This window comes from Sinohyriopsis cumingii, chromosome 7 (genome assembly GCF_028554795.1).
Source record: "Sinohyriopsis cumingii isolate HCF-2022 chromosome 7, ASM2855479v2, whole genome shotgun sequence".
NCBI lineage: Eukaryota > Metazoa > Mollusca > Bivalvia > Unionida > Unionidae > Sinohyriopsis > Sinohyriopsis cumingii.
The window spans coordinates 72,772,411-72,790,953 of record NC_142967.1 but is presented as its reverse complement, the minus strand read 5'-3'; the positions used below and the strand labels follow the sequence as shown (position 1 = coordinate 72,790,953).

General features: G+C 33.6%; 1 protein-coding gene across 1 annotated transcript in view; it reads right to left on the bottom strand.

Moving 5' to 3' along the window:
- Positions 1 to 18,543, bottom strand: part of LOC149795509 (dynein axonemal assembly factor 9-like) — a 233,920-nt gene that overhangs the window by 17,398 nt on the left and 197,979 nt on the right. The window contains exons 32-35 of the mRNA XM_089965307.1: positions 17,438 to 17,526; positions 16,772 to 16,858; positions 12,372 to 12,475; positions 2,223 to 2,297 (exon numbers count right to left, since the gene is read on the bottom strand). Coding sequence (XP_089821433.1) covers positions 2,223 to 2,297; positions 12,372 to 12,475; positions 16,772 to 16,858; positions 17,438 to 17,526 — 355 coding nt within the window. The remainder of the gene's footprint in view (positions 1 to 2,222; positions 2,298 to 12,371; positions 12,476 to 16,771; positions 16,859 to 17,437; positions 17,527 to 18,543) is intronic.

Below are 18,543 nucleotides of genomic sequence, written 5' to 3'. Positions count from 1 at the left end.
TACGCGAAACAAATTCACTGGTGTGGGCTTAATCCAATATGTGGAACAGACAGCCCACTTTATTCAGGATGAAAATCTCCGTCTTAATATAATGTCCTTCTGCTCTTGAAGGTAAAATCAGGCATGATCTCCCTTGATGCAACAGCTCGGTCTTCCTGAAATACCACTTCAGAGCTCATTCTGGGTCCTGAAGATGACCTTGAAATGAAGTCTCCAGAGTAGACAGGAATTATTACCAATATCTGATTACTCACCAACAGTTCTTGGCAATGAAAGCAGGGAGTTTTATGTGTAATATTGGTCCATTTTGTTGTGACAGGATGTAGATGAGTTCCACAATACAAAATGTATTCACTGATTTACCTGCCGATAGCCAAAGCAGTGAGAAGGCAGGACTTATATGAGAATGAACTAATGAAGCTCTTGACAACAGTTCAAATTCAGATAGTGTCTTGTTTAGCCAGGTTAATACTTAAGAAAAATTTCACCAGGCTAGGATCCAATGTCACTCATGGCCAGGTGAAGTCCAAAATAAACAGAAGATGGCATAGGTCTTTGGTTTGTCTGAAATCCTCTCTGCCATGATAACACAGTGTGCCAGTGAGAATGGAATGGTAGGTTTAACTGTGATTGGTGCTAACCATTTCTCATTGATGAGCCATAGCATATTAGCTATTGCAGTATGAGTGCCCACGTTGGTATAAGTGCTCTTACGCATTCCACTGGGAATATGTTCCACTACCTTTGTACACACCTAAAGTGGCTGACCATCTCACTTGAGGGATTCCCACCACTTGCTGTGAGAACTGTTTGTTTTAAGGGCATATTTAATAATATCCAGATGTGCAGGTTCAGTAACTCTGGGTTGGGATGAAGAACCTGCCATCACGGTTGCTTAACTCAGATGAAGGAATATGTTGATTCCTTGCAATTCTGTTGCAAGATTGACAAGGTTGATCCAAGATTCCCATTTGAGTTGAGTAATCAGAATGAGGAGGAATTCCAATTCTTTTGATTCCTGTATCACCTTCACAGGGCTTTCCTTATCAGCCGGGAGCCAGGTGATTGACTGGGCTACTTTTACTCTACACCCAGCTACTTTAAAAAAAAAAAATGTATCCCCATTGGGGGACGTCCCCCAAATACTCCACCTACTTTGACAATCCACCTTCTAACTTTAAATCTAATGGAAGGCCCTGCCTTCAGAACCTGAGGTGTTGGAGAAGTATAAACATTTGACCTATCCAATCCAAAGAAAGAGAATCAATGAATTTTTGGATGTGGGACTGGTGAGACAAAAGTTGGGATTTTGACATTTTACCTTGTTACATATAGATCCATAATAGGTCAATCCGATCGAGCACCTATTGAATGAAAACTGAGGAATGGACCAGACCATTTAATTTTGCATTAGTTACTTCTTGCAAGACAATGCCAATACGTTAGCTAGCCAAGGATATGTCAAACTTAAACACTGATTTGTCATTGAGGACACCACTTTAAAAAAATCACAAACAAGATACAAAGGTCTGAAAAAAATTATAAAAGACATATAATCAGATATTAACTGCTGCTTAAAAGACATTCTCATCTTTCTATTTAGTGACTGTGAAAAACATATTTTGCATTACTCTGCAATTTTTCTTCATGTAATATTTCTGAACTGTCAATTGTGTATTAAAAAAAACCTGAGTTCGTAAATTTGGTATTTAGCAAGATAAAGGCTAAATTGATTGCTCCACTGAAACCCAAAGAAGCATACTGGCAAAACTAGCAACAGGGTTGATTAACTAGAGAGTTATTCTCTATACAAATTAAGCAATAACATGCACTGGAAGGGTTCTCTCATTGCAATTTTTAAATAATCTTGAAATATTACTGAGGACAGTTACCCCACTATATCTTAAAGGTGAATTGGCTTGTTTTGGTTTTATTAATTTAATTTACCTCTGTCAATACTCACAGTGCCATCTAGCACCCCAAACATGTTTCACTTTGTTTTTCCCCCTCCAGACCATGATTTGACTTTGAAAACCTAAGTGTGCAGGGTGACACAAGTAAAGTTCATCTAAACAATACATTCTCCATGAAACACTTTTAAAAACACAGACCTGATAATCAAAACTCTTGATTACATGAACTATTCAATTACTTGTCCCACAACATGTTTAAATAGATCAGGTTCTATCAGTCAAAGATGTCTATTGATAATTTATCCATACCTACTACTTGGAACTTCCCTTGTACAAAGTAAATATTTCCCAAAAAGGGGTATGGCACGAGTGAACCTTTAAGACCTGAAAAATAGAGACCAATATGTCATTTTATACAATATTCAAAGACAGATTAAAATAAAATAAAACAGCATAAAAACACTTTACAAAAATAAACCAATTCTTGCTTATAGGAGACCCAAGAATTTGCAAGATTTTTAATTAGAACTAAACGGACAGAAAATAATAAAAAAAAGGCATTTTTCATCATCTAAATGTAACAGACGTCAGTGCTCTCAATGTGCAAACATAAGATAAAGTGCTTCTTTTAGTAGCGCCAATACAAAATAAGTATTTTCTCTATGTCATAACACCAATTGTGCATCAACTGATATATTTGATAACCTGTAAAAAATGTAACATGCAATATGTTGGCCAAACACTTCAACAAGTTTCTAAGAGAATGAATAATCATTGCTTTCATATAAAAAATTATAGAGATCCTCAGTTCTCCTCTAATATTTCAACACATTTTATTACCAATAATCACTCTCTACTCGATTTTTTTCATGCCAATAGATATTGTGCATGGAGATATGAATAGACTCAAAAAAGAAACTTATTGGATTCATAAGTTTTATACTTTGTATCTTAATGGCCTTAATACCAATGCACTATATAAAATTGTATAAAAATATATATTTTTTAAAAATTGATATGTTGCATATCCTTTGTAACTGTATGACTGTTTTTATTATTTTACTGGTTTTAAGGACAGATTATTAAACTCCTTCTTATGTATTTTGGCAGGATGAGAAGTTTAACACTTCGTGATACAATTTGTTTTAGAATAATATTTATCATGTCCATGGTACAAATCTAATTTCAATCAAGCTGGATTTTCTTAATTCTTACAACAAATATTGGAATATTCTTTTTCTCACCAAATATGTATTATTTTTCATGGAAAACACTGCAAAGTATGAAAAATATGTTTAAAATCTGCACATATTTGAAGTTAACAACATTAGAGTAATCCTGGCAAAAGTTTAGGTAATTATGTAAGGTGAACAAGAAAATGTTGTTTTAATATATGGAATAATTTTTCTGAAACAACCTAGTAATTTTGTAGATTCATGTTTTAAACAGGAGATTACTTTATAAAGAAGGGTAGGGATAACATGGTTATAATCTGTATTCAACATAATGAACACATTAGGCACTTAGAAAATGCTTTTTTGTGATAAATATTTGCAGTAAATTGTTTTTCTTATAAGCACTGCTCTCTCTCCTGTAACATTTTAAATAATTTCGACTTCAGATATGTTTTAGCTTATTAACCCTTAAAGTGCTAGTCGCGACAATAGTCGCGCTGATTTTCGAGGTCTCGTAGTGCTTGTCATGACTTAAGTCGTTTTCCAGGTAGGCAACAATGTACGCGTCCTATTACTTCAACTTGCCATGACTGCTTGTAAAACTATATTTGATTGGTTTATAAAGGCCCGGAACAAGATTCTGTTGTACTTTACTAAACATTGAGCAAAGAAGTTTTACAAATAGTCGCTTTTGAGCACGTAGTACCTGAAAAAAATTAAAATGGCTGACACTGAATACGATGGTGATTTCTATCAACAAATACTGAATTCTGATAGTGATGACGACAATGATTTTGAAGGATTTGAGGAGGATGAAATTATTGGAGCTGACGAAGTGTTGATGGAAATACCCATGAGTGATTTTGCGCCAGGAATCGACGTGGAACTGGAGTCGGATGTACATGCTGGCTGGATGAGAAAAGATGGCACGCCTGTCAACCCCCCATTCACTGGTACTTCAAAATTAAATGTTGGAATGGCAAATAGTGAACCTATCGACTACTTAAGACTTTTTTTTGATGACGAGTTATTGCATTTGATAGTAGATCAAACAAATCGTTATGCAGATCAGAGAGTTCATGGGGCAGACTTGAAGGGGAACAGTTGCATGAAAAAATGGCAGCCTGTCACACCTGAGCAGCTAAAACTCTTTTTCTCATTGATTATAGCAATGGGTTTGGTACATAAATCTGATCTTGATTCATACTCGGCTACTGATGATGTGATATCAACCCCATACTTCAGCAAAAAAAATGAGTAGGGATAGATTTCTAGCTATTTTAAGCAATTTACGCCTGGCAGACAACCAGAACAATCAAGGTGACACTTTACACAAGATCTGCCCAATGATTGAAAAAACTGAAGCATTTGCTGAGGTTTATTCACCAGATATGAACCTCAGTTTTGATGAAGCTACCTGCCCCTGGAAAGGTCATCTGAAATTTCGAGTTTATAACCCTGTCAAACCTAACAAGTTTGGCATAAAGCTGTTCCAGGTGTGCGAGGCAAGCAGTGGATATTGTATTGGCTACCACATTTATGTTGGTAAAACAGGTGGAGACCTTGACAATTATTGTGAAGGACTAGAACTAAACACTGATGAGCTGAGTAAAATAAAAAAAATTGTGATTGGTTTGCTTTGCAAATGTAGTATTTTGAGTAAAGGACACAGAGTATGTATGGATAACTACTGTTCATCACCTGAACTTTTTAACGAACTTGAGTTGCTAAATACCTCTGCATGTGGAACCTTGCAAACAAATAGAGTAGGTGTTACAGAGGCAATGAAGGTCGAAAAAAAACTAAACCAGGGTGAGTGTATTTTTTGCAGAAATGACAATTTGCTACTGGTGAAATATCATGACAAACGAGATGTAAATATGATCTCAAGTTTTCTTGAAGCTAAGGTAGCAGTGATCAATAAAACAAATTTGGCTACAAACACACCTGTGATGAAACCCACATGTATTGTGGATTATGTGAAAAACATTGGAGGAGTAGATTTAAGTGACCAATTCAACCAGTACAGTCCTGTAGTAAGGAAATCCAAGAAATGGTGTAGAAAACTATTTTTTCATCTACTGAATGCATTGTAAATGCCTATCAGTTGTACCTGAAATTCTCACCTGTGCAGAAGAAACTAAGTCACCATGATTTCCGTGTCTCAATAGTGAAGTCATTGGTTCTGGAAGCAGATGTTTCAGAACCTACTAGGAGAGGACGAAAATTTGCTGGTGAGCAACCTGAACGCCTTGTTGGGAGGCATTTCCCTGAATTTATTCCAGCTACACCTGGAGCTAAACGAGCACACCCTGCACGTGATTGTATTGCTTGTAATAAGAGAAGAAAGGACCATGAGGGATTCAAAAGAGACATGCCAAGTGGCACTTTGTGTACCTGATTGTTTCAGGTTATTACACACTCATGTAAATTACCAACAGAGTGAATGTAGTAGTTCAGATGAGCTAGAATAATACCTGAACAGGTAATAAACACAATGGGTGACTCTTTAAGTGCACAAGTTGACATGAAATATATCAGAATAAACAAGTGAAAAATTTTCATGAACATTTACTACTGACTCTGGGGGTCTAAATTTACCTCTGACATTCAAGGATTGCATGTTTACAAAACTGTTACCTTTTCTTTACCTGTGATTTTCACAATTTAGATATAACATTGTGACAGACGTAACATGTACATGTACATGGTTGAACTACAAAAGAATATAACATTTCTTAGATATATTGGAGCTTTTTCATTAAAATACAAACAAAAATACAGATGAAATACAGTCAAAACTTGTAAATTTACCTGTATTTGCACCTGTACATGCAAATATGTTGAACCTGCGCATGTACCTTGATGCTAATCTTAAAGTTTATACATCCACCATCATTTTTCATATAGGGTTTGTGTATCTATTGTGTATATTTATTGAAATGCATGCAGTTTAAAAACTGTGCAGTTTTCTTCCTTTTTTCTCTCAAACAAAGTCAGCACTGAGGGATCTTGTGCTGCAAAACAATATAGCACTTTAAGGGTTAACTTTATCCTCTTAAATGACTTTTTATTAATGCATAATATTTTATAATAGTGATCAGATAAAGTTATTTTAAGTTCTTCCTATATATCGTTTTAAATGTGAAAAATAATATTCAAATTAAAAAAAAGGGCCTAAAACCTTACACCTGCATAAAAAAATAAACAAAAATGCACTGTGAGACTGATTATAAATAAACCCAGTGCAACTTCAATGTTATGCCATCATAAATCCACAACCTCTTTACTGCATATCTAAACATCCCCAACAGTAATCTCAGGGTCATTATGCAAAATTCATCACATATGTAATCCATCTTTCTGCTATGAAATTTGGTCAGAAAACACTTGAAAATGTCATTGTAATGGAAACATCTGCCAATGTGACCATCTGAACCTCCTTCCCAGGAAACCTGTGATGGCAGACTAAAAGGATGACACACCCCTTCTGCTCATGGCTGCACCAAAGACAATATAACTACCAGTACAAATTTTTGTGAATTTCCACCCAGCAATTGAGGAGGACATGTGATTACAGACAAACAGATGGGGGTTATAACAATATCAAAGACAATTTATAAAAAAAATGCATGGATGATGGATAGTCATCATGATTAATACCAGATCTTCATTCAATTGCAAAGGACAATGCATACAGTTGTCCGATGCTAGTAATTCTAATTCAAGAAAAGTAATGGGACAAAGTAACGGTCACTGTTCCATTTAAATTATTCAGAATGGTTCAGAAGTCTCAATAATACTATGGCAAACTTTTTGGGAACATTAGAGCAATGGACAAAATCTCATGATGGAACCAGCTTTTCCAGTATACTTTTTGACACGAAAGTCTGGACTTTGCGTTATACTCTGAATCAACTTGTACATGGATTATGTCTTTGAATTTGCGTTAAGTACCAGTAATACCATGATTCTGATATGTACCAGTAAATGGCAAAATTGAAAATGAGTCACATAGCTGTACCAAATTTTGCTTGGTCACCATGTCAATAAAATGTTATAAACCAATGTTTCAATTTACAATTTTTATCATTATTTTTGGTATGTATATGCATGTGTTTTTATTTTCTGATTTCCCCAATAGAAAATTAACAGAAAGAAATCAAAGAATTTTCATTTCATGGGTTGCATAGTACTTTGGTGTATACTCAATAGTTTACTGTATTTATGCAAAGGAAATTGTTTGTTCCTAAAAGTTTGCTTAAAAGTTTGCTTTTATCATGATTTTTTTTACCATGTCTCATTCTTCCTGTCAGATCAGTTTTAGCCATTAGTCCATTGATATCTGATATACCAGTATTTTACCTGATGCTCTCGAGTAATTACTGGTGCATATTTTTCATGGATATAATTGATCTTAAAAGTGATGTAATCCATATTAACAACTCAAATATTCAATGAATTAAGTACATAATTATCATATTTTCATAATACTGTCATATATTCACTAAAGAATGACCATAATATAGGTTAAAATTCAGAACAGAGATGGACTACTTGTAGATCATCAATGATCCATGTTTAGTTTTGCATCTGAACTTAAAGCAAAATGTAATGCAACATATTACCCATATTCATTCGTAACAAGCTGTTTTTCTTTTTTTGGGGGGGTCTCTCTGAATATAATCAATGGATTGGTTTATGGTTTCTAACAAGAATCCAAGCCAGTTAACTGTTTAAACCCTGATACATGTACTGGCTTTGGGTAATAGGCATTGCCAGTACCCTTTATTCTCTTTCATTCATCCACATAAATCACTGGTTTTATGATCTCAAATTGACTGAAAACCACAAGAAATGGTGTCCTCTCTCTTCTCTAGATGTAAATAATGAAAGTTAGCCAAGGGCACTGTTTTCATTGTATTAATACTGGTACAGTTGGATCAGCTAGGTAATTACCTTTCAATAGTCTCATTTTCCAATTAGTAGGCTAAGAAATCTGATATCTTCTTTTGAATATCTTTCCCTCAAACAGGAGTGAACTGGAATAATGTGACTAAAGCTCCAGACATATAATTAGCATGTAAATAACACTGCATATCCATTATGTTCTTGTGACAAAGGGTAACATAATTAAAACAAGAATGAACCATTAATTCACAGGTGTCAAATGATAATGGAATACAGTAGTGCCCCTGTACATGAGGAAGACTGCAATTGACAGGTAACTGAACAATACAGATTATGATTGCTCTTAAATCTCTCTCACTCCAAATGAAATTGGGTAAAAGCATGCTATATCAGTGACCACAATTTCACAATTAATACTGAACAGCATACAGCAATACCACTGACATTCATGAAATTGGAAGTTACAAGCAAAAATGACACAGCCAAGGTGTTGCTCTAGTTTTGTCTGATATTCCACATAGACTTATGTTTGGATGAAACATGGAAGACTTGCACAATTAGCAACTTCAACCTGTACTCCACACCAACTTATGGCTGAAAATACAGTACACAATTTGTACTCCACACCAACTTATAGGCTGGAAATACAGTACACAACTTGAAATGCATCACAACCTTTATAATAAGGATAATCTGTCCATCACTGGGTTTTCATATTTTGTCTAGATTTGTTGCTGTTTCTAGCTGCAATATTCAAGCATTAGAGCTTCAGCTGCTTTCCATACTGATACTGAATAGATGAGCATAATTGTATTACAGTACTTTAAAAACTGATATAAGAAAAATTTGAAGAAATTGACAAATAAAACTAATTTTCACTAAATTACTTAATGATTAAAAAATCCTTTGAACAGGTAATTATGCCAACAGCCTAGAAATGTTTTCCCCCTACAAAAAAAAGGGGGGGGGGCAGCACTTATAAGGACAGGTGTACTTATTATATCAAATACAATAAGTCACCAACCTCTAAGTGATACAATTTTATAAAAAAAAATTCTTCATTTTATAGATGTTTGTCTGCCTGACCCTAGTAATAGTAAAAAAACCTGGACTTTTAACACATCTAGCAAATGTAATGCACTTTCCAACTGCTGTAACATAAAAATTTCTGTGAGACAAAAATATCAGCCATAAACTGTCAATAACATTGAAACCATCATGGAATCATGACACACAAAGGACATACTGTTTTGTGGTATGTATAACATACACTTTTTATACCCATTTTTCCTATCTTCTGATGGGGGTGCATGTATTACAGAAGAAAATCAAAACGCTTTTGTTTTCTGTATTAATCTGAAAAGAGGATCATGGCACTAAAGCTACCTACACTCATCTTGTCCTTGTCAAAAACTAATGCCACTCCATTGTAACAATACTGTTACTAGCCTTATGTAAAAATATCTAATGCTTACAAACCTTGACAGTTTTATTCTTGATTGCTTATGTTAATAAACTAATTTCATTTCACATTGTTATGTACTTTTTGTTTCATGGCTCAGTTGGAAATACACATGGGAGACTGGCAACTCGTTTTTCATCTACTCTGTCATGAATGCTTTTAAGCTGTGCAAAAATGCCACATGATGGTGAAATTTACACATATTGAGAAACAAGATGCAAAGAAATTATTGTATCAAGTTAGCAATTCAATGACTTTTCTTATGAAACAAATTTGGTTGTTTGTTCGTTTTTCATCCTAAATCACAATATCTGATACTACCTCCTTTTGACTAATCAGTGACTAATGCTTCACTGACTGTATGGTTTGTCAAGGTCACGAATGTCAGCTAAAGCTCTGATGCGCTAAGCTTATGTCCAGTGCATTGTGTAGATAAATGTGCAATTTATTTACCTTTCTTAAGAAAACTAACTTAGTTCTTTGTTTTATTTATCTAAAATCACAGTATTTGATACTTCTTTGTGACCATGCAGTAATCAATGCTTCAATGACTCAGTGTGGAGTTTCAAGGTAATCCAAGCTTGCTAAAGCTTTGATGCACTAAACATCAAAACAATGCATCATCTAGATAAATTTGCAATTCATTTGTTTGGAAAATAAACCGAGCTAATTGTTTTCTTCTTCATCTTAAATCACAGTATTTGATACTTCTTTGTGGCTATACAGGTATCAATACTTCATTGACTCAACACTGTGTTTTCAAAGGTAATCTGAGAAGCCTTAACTTGAATGTGCACAACCTAATTAGGATGCAAAGTCCTGGAAAATTTTAGCTTTGACATTGCAATATGTTTTGGAGGTGTCATACTAGTCCAAATAAGTATAAATACTGGACCTGGGCCTTTACATAACATTTCATGTTCTATCTTGAATCTGAATATAGTTGGACAAGATATCAATTTGTTTCACAGGTTCATATTTTAGTTGCTATTATGTGAGAGCTTGCATCTGTATGTGTATGTGCAAGATGATGGTAATGAACAATGCTAAATCAACCAGCCCCCTTTTGTTTGTAAATGTATTGAATGCTTTAAAGACAGTAGATGCTATTTTAATATCATATCTGAATTTGCGCTAATTTTCTATAAACTTATGTGAAAAAAGTATCTCAAATGGACAACATGGTTTTTCTGGGTTGTGCACACTGCCCCCTTCCCCCATTTGGGACCTCAACATTTTTTTGAGTTCTCAAAAGCCAACAACGCTGTCTGGGAATATGGTTTTGTTTCATTTTCTTTTAATGATGGCTTAGTGGATCTTCCGACTACAATTTTTCATGTAGACTTGAAAGCAGGTCATAGTAAAATGCTCCCTTTTATAGGATCAAAGTAGGTGTCAACTTTTAACAGAATCAGCTTATTATGGTGGCGCTCTACAGTTTTGTATTTTGCATAGGGTTAGGATTTTAAAGAAAAAGAATTTCCCCAGTTTTCCTCATTGGTTATACTGGCTATTTAAAAAAGACCTTGTATATCTTAGGTATAATTCAATGAACCTTTAATTCCCTTTATTTTGGTATATGATTGATGGGTGTAATATAGGTTATAGAGTATATAGCTTGGCCTTACTCCAGATGTGCATCTTTCAAAAAAGTGCCATCTCCACTTGGTCATTTTCACTTCCTGAACTTCACAGGTAAATTGTATAAAAAAGAGCCGATAACTTTTTTTTACATTTTATATATTTGGTAATTCATTCATTGCACTTTCAAAAGCTGGTATTGTCTAGTCTGGCAATTTCATTTTCCCGATTTTAATAGCTGCTATGGATAGTGTACTTTACACTAATTCAGGCTGATTTTTTAGCACAAGGGAGCATTCATTTTAGTTAGCAGTGTGTTTAAATCATGTACAATTTCCAAAACTACAATATCCAAAGAAATGTCATCCACATTACATTAATGTAACAAAGAGGTATGCCACCATTCTCTCCATTGTGCATGTTTTAAATGCAAACAATTTCACCTTACATACGTCACTCTCTCAAAAGTACATAATAACTGGTGAGTGCCCCCTATACTGTATGTACAGTAATTATATCTGGTAAATAATGGAGTCTGTTTAATCAGTGTTTAATCAGTTATCTCCATTTTCATTAAATGATGCCTTAATCCATCTATTCATAACATTCTTGTCTAGCTAATATCTCCAGAAGTGTCTGAAATCTCTTCATCTAACTTCACAGGTATATGTATCAAGACAAAAGTCTGTGTCCATTCTAGGAGTACAGTATAAAGGGAACAGAAAAAACAACATTATTGTTTAATAAACAATGCCTAACATCTCCTACCATTTGATTTTGACCAGATTTTTCTTTTACAATAGTATCAGTTCACCCAAAACTATGAAAATCAGCGATAAAAATAAATGTTTCTACAAGCATTGTTTTCAAAATTAATTCTTTATGTACATATTAACCAGCTTAAAAATGACCAATAAGCCAATAAAATAAGAACAGGACAAGAAAATATGTATAGATCTTACTTTCATGAATATAATAAATTTGTACAAAGCCTTAAATAGAAAAATAATTAACACACTGAAATAAATTTGAATGTCATCTTTTTGTCTCATCAAATCTGATGATCTATAATAACCTGTATTTTGTGTAAAATCTGGTCTATAAATAAGGTCCTGCCACTGCAAAAACTAAGCAGATTATTCCCAGCATTGTGTCTATGGTCCATGTGATAGATGGCTTTGTCAGATTAGTACCTTTAGAGTTATCTCCACAGTTTTTAAAACTTTTAAAAATTTGTATCTTGCAGTTCTCTGTGTGTGTGTGTGTGTCTGTTCCATAAGCACATGGTTACTGTCAGATCTAATTAGGCATAATTTTATAAAACCTCACCCCTGAGACTGTCAACTAGTCTACCCTTATCAAGAGGCCGTTTAAAACTCAGCCTGACAGTGTCATAACCTGTAGCTTGGCTAGCTGTTTTTCTGTTAAGGTACCTGAAAAGATAAAAAAAAGTACTAAAATTCTCAGTACTGAAAATTTTTATATAGTCATTAAATCATTTTTTCTTTAATGTAATAAGCAAGTTCCATTAACTTTTAACAGGATTAAAGAACAGCTTTATTCTGATGGGAAAATAATGAGTTGAGATGATAATAATAATAATAATAATAATAATGACCTTATTTAAAGAGGGTAACACAATTAGCTATGAACTAATCTACCTTGAGGCCTTCATACAAAGGAATTTATTTATTTTAGCTGTATCTCTGAAGCCACTGGAAATATTGGGTTTGGAAGAAGGAAATAGAGTGGGCATTTCTAATCTCAACTGGAATACCATTCCAGAGCAGAGTTCGAGAGTATTGGAAACTTTTTTTAAATAACTCTTTATTTGGTTTGGGAATGTTATACTGTTTGGTAGACATGGATCACAGGTGTGGAGTATTATCAAGCAGCCTATACTGGAATAGTGATTGTAAATATTCAGGAGCACTATTATGGGATATCCTGTACATTAATTTGGCTTTTCTCAAACAGATTCAGTCTTTAATAGGTACTATTTTTAACTAACCAGCTAAATTTTCCTTGCTTTCTTTCTGGATTGATATTAGCCCTAATGCTCTTTTTTGAAAATGTGCCAGTTTTGCTATGTTTTTTATCATTTGAATAGGGTTGTATGTAACCGTTATAAAATAGTTTTCTGTGTCTTTCAGAGAGAAAATGTCTTATCTTACTGAGAAGCAACAAACCTGAATTGACTTTCTTACTGATAATTGATATGTTCAGTCCATGATAGGTTATTATCTACCAGAACACCAAGTAGTCTATCATGACAGACCATTTGCAGATTTGTATCCTTCCATGTCAGACATAGTTCATCACTATCAAGATTTGTCCTTTTTTGCCGTGTTGAGATAAGTAATATTTTAGTTTTACCAGTATTTACCATCATGCCATTGTATATGCACCAGTTTTTCAGTTTGTTTAGGGCATTTTGTAAAGAAAGAAATTTCGAGTTCATGCTTTGTGTTTTGGATGTCTGAAAACGTTGTGTCATCTGCAAAGAGATCTGTAGATGATATTAAGTCTCTTAGTAAAGTGGTAGGTCATTATTAAATAAAATAAATAGTAATGGACCTAAAATTGAGCCTTGTGGTACTCAATATCTAATTGTTCCAGGTTTAGACAGAACATTATGTATGTAAACATGTTGTGTTCTCTCACTTAAGTATGAAGTAAGCCATTTAATTGTTCTTTCATCACACTGGTGGATTTTCAGTTTCTTCAAAAGAATTTCATGATCCACCATGTCAAGAGCTTTCCTGAAATCTACAAATACAGATCCTATTATTCTACCTTGGTCAAGTGCTTGAAGCCATTTATCAGTTAGGGAGATCAAAGCAGTCTCACATGAATGTTTCTGTCTAAGGCCTGATTGATTAGGGTGTAACAGCAAGTATTTGGTAAAATATGACGAGAATGAGTCATGGACATGTTTTTCAATCAATTTTGACAAGTTTGGTAGTACTGAGATTGGTTGGTAGTTATCAGCATCATCCTTAGAACCAGATTTGTGAATATGAGTTACTTTTGCAGTTTTCCATACTTTGGGAACAGATGAGGTTGCAATACTTAAATTAATTATGAATATTATGCTATCTACAATAGCAGAGGCAGAAGATTTAATGAGCCGTGGACCAATCTGATTAAGTCCTGTAGCTTCTTGGTATCAAGTTCACTGAGTCATTTTTTAACAAAGATTTTTGATACTGGTGGGATAGAGAAACATACCTCCTTAGAGATTTTGCAGCTGGAGAACTTTTTCAGTTCATTAAAGTTGTTTTCTATCACTGGTTCTTTTAACGTTGTGGTAATGTTGGTGAAAAAAAATCATCGAAAACATTTGCAATGTCAGTGTCATCAGTGACTATGGTGTCATTTACCAGAAGTGAGTGAATTTTATTTGTCTGATCTTTGTGTGTTCCTCCAGTGAGTTTACTGAAGACTTTCCAAATGGAGTTTGTCTTGCTCTTTTTGCTTTCAAGCAATGAATAATAATAAGTTTTGTTAGCTTTTTAAATCATACTTGTTATTTATTTCACCATACTTTATATTGTGCATGGTTTTCCATAGCCTTGAATTGGTCTCATGTTATCATAGCATCTAGGATTTCAGTAGTAAGCCAATTAGTAGGATTTAATTCTTTACTCGATGTACTTCCAGTGGTGAATGCTTAGAGACTACATCCATGAATAAGTCAGTCCACACCCTCAGAGCTTTATCTATGTCATCCAAATTTTGGATCATATTCCATGGAACTTTATATAGTTACGTCATTGAGAAATTGTTCTTCATTAAAGATTTTGAACGATCTATAACTGATCGTTTTGTGTGTATTTTTCTTATTTTTCTTGCATTTAACCTTTTTTGTCAGAAAAGTAGGATAGTGGTCACTAAGACCAACATTTGTTGAATGTGTGAATAGAGAACACAGATGAATAAAACACATGGATCTGAACTAAAAACATATTGCAAACACACAAACATTACAGACATACTACATCAAACTGCAAAATGTTGCTCATCTATGCTAGTGAGGAAGTAGTGACTGAACAAAAATGGGGATTTATTATCAAATGGATATGTAATTTACCAAGCAAACTAAAACCCTGATAACCAAATTAACATACAGTTTAATAAAGAAAGATACGTGTAATTAATGAAGAACCTACAATTTGAATTTTACATAAGTACAACAGTCCTAAGGGTGCAAGTTACCAAGGGACCACTTAAGAATTAAGAAGGGATGAAAATCAACAGTGAGAAGAGGGTAGGGTCAGATGAAATGGCTGAATACTCATTCTATAAACATGTTGGAAATAATCATCAGTAGGTTTCTAATGATGTTTTTCACCTTTCTGTACAAATTACCTTGGTTTTTAAGATAAGTATACCCATAAAGATTGTAGCAGAGGTTTCAACATACATCACATGTGTACTAGTTACAAATTGTTCATTATGTCACTGTTTTTGCATGTGAATTTGGATTCATTCTGTTGCTGATTCAGAACCAAACAAGATTCTTTTAGTTAAAAATGATATCCATTTATTTCGCAAAATACCAACATTGAAACTTGTTTTCTTTTGCATTGTAAAATATTGATGCTATGATTTGATTGCAAGTAGAAGTAAAATTTCAGTTCAAGTCTAAGAATGGCTATTCAGGAATTCACTACAATCTTCGGAACTTGCTTCTCAATAATGAATCTTACCTTGAAACTAAGCTTTTTCATGCAGCTTTCCTTTGCTATTTGTGATGACATATATCAATTAGTAGAATAAACCACAGATTAACGACAGATATATTAATAACATTAAACATTAATTACATAATAATATTTAAAACTGTGTTCACTTAGTCAATGAACTAGCTTGACACATGACCATAACCACTTGCTTTTATGTGGGTAGAATTTGCACAGTATTTAACTCTTTTTATTCCACACTATGTTTTAAAACAAAACAGTATAATTCACATGATAATACAAAGCAGATCTACTTTGATCAATTGTAACAATGCAACAAACACTTCCACAAGTCAAAGATCAAAACACAGTCAGCACTTAATTAGGTTCTCATAGAAAATGCTAAATAGTAACAATGTGACAGTTGACAGACACTTTTCACATCTGTATACAAGATGGCACATCACATTTATCATGATTATACTGAAACCAAACTAAAAGATAAAACCATAACAGGAATTTTAATTGGTATTTATTTCTTAAAGTGTTGCCAAAAATAGACATTAGCAACATTTTTAAATGACTGATGTTTTGTTGTATATTGTTATTTACAGTGTGATATTTTGTTGTATATTGTTACTTACAATGTACTAAAAGTTTGTTTAAAAATAAAATTTAACAAAATATATGACTTTCTATCAAAAGCTGCAAATTTTAAGCTGCTGATTGAAATTTCTGGGCACGAACCATAGTTTTGATGAAATGAGCAGAATATCCAGGTTTCATTTTCCAATTTTGATCATGATTTTATTCACGTTCAGCAAATAATGGCATATTATTTGATATTTTTACAAGACAAATTGGGAACCATGTCTGCCCTTGTATTATAAGTGGGTTCATGAGTTATCAAGGGAGTGATATATAAGCAAGGAAGTCACCAACAAAATTACACCAACAAAGAGTTGTTAAAGAACTTACTGCAAGTTACACAGACAATTATTAAAAAGTAGTCACATTAAAAGACAAAGAAAGCAAACCACTAACCAGCCAGGAGAAATTAAATTCCTTGATCGGACTTTTTCAGCTTGACTGAAAGCAGTTTCCGACAATACAGTATCAATGTCAGGACTTCTGTAAGAGTGAAATATACACTGTAAATTATCATATTTCAGCACTTTTAAATTTTTTTAAAAATCTAAATTTAATCAGCATTTTTCTGATTTGAAATTCTATGATTTAGTAATATATAATGTACATTAATGCAGGCAATGTAACTCATGCAACAATATGTGTAAACAACTTCAGCTCTCTTACTGTTCATGGCAACTAAAGAAAACTAATACATATTTAAGATTGCTTCCTTACCAAATATTCTGGTAGGAAATTACCATGCCTTGAAAGATTCAAGTACAAAGATTATCACCTATAGTCACCTATCAACAACATATTCAAAAACATCTCTTTAATTATTCATGTTTACAACATTCATTAAAAATGCAGCGACTTATGAAAGTTGTGCTGTACAACAGAATTTTGTTCTGAATCCATACATAAATAACATTTACATGTGGATTTCAATTACTAACTTTCATTGTTATATCTGGAAATCTGATAGATGAATAATTAGGACTGTACATAAATTATAATACTATTATCATTATTGCAAAACAAAATGAAATATTTTATGCAACATCTGACTAGTTTCCAAACCTTGTAATTTGCCCCTTTTCTGCCAAGATGTAGGATACATCTGTGTTGGCACATCTCAACAGTTCCTGCAGAATGGATAGGCTTTTATTCTGAGAAAAAAGAACCAATAATTAGACCCAGGACATAACATACTTGCTCAGCATGTCTCTGGTACCAGGCTTGATATCAAATTCTTCAACATGTGTTGACAAAAAATGTCCGCCTTTCTAAGCAACAAACTTGTATGTAATTTAGTTTCTTTAGTTCACTGCAAAGCAGGTATTTTACCTAGTGGGGTGGTCACTTTCTTTGGGTGGGTGGGTCATTGAAATTGCAAATCAGTATGTATAAAACGCTGACTGTATCCAGAATGCCTCTGATCAATCACTGTTGCACACACCCATGTGCCAAACTAAACTCTGTTCAAATACATTTTTCACATATTTCCTGGATGAATAGTGCTGACTTCCAAAGAAGGTTCCATAAAAGTATGTTGCTAACTAAATGACAATTTTGCACATCACGACATTTTCACAAAAAGCCACACCCAATGCTGACATCTTATGGAATAAATTGATATGAAGTGGCCTTCTCCACTGTATTACTTTTAATAAGAGAACCTTATCATAAGAAAGCAGGATACAAACTTTGCTCATGATTTCTAATCCATGTGGCTCTACTAACAGAATAAAGTTTTGTTCAAGAATATTACAAAGGACTATAAACATTTCTTTTCATGACAATGTTTGCAAATTGTGAGTTGCATATTAATTAATATTTTATAAAAATTACTTAGTAATGTATTGCAGACTGCAATCAATCAATATTGGCTAAATAATACAGTCATACAAACAGCAGTAAAGGCTACTTGTGGGCAATTGGGTTGTATTAAAAACTACATTGGTATTGGGCTTGATTATGGACTTAGTACTATCTTGCTGAAAAGCAGGATAGAGGGACTGAATGGAAATGTTATAAAGATTATGAATTACAAAATATTTATGTACCCTTTTAACATACACCTCTCCCTTGAAAAATCACGCACAATGGGATCCAAAACATAGACTGCACTATAAGAGAGGTGCGAGTTAGTGAGGGACCTCAATAAATTGAAAAAAATTGATTTG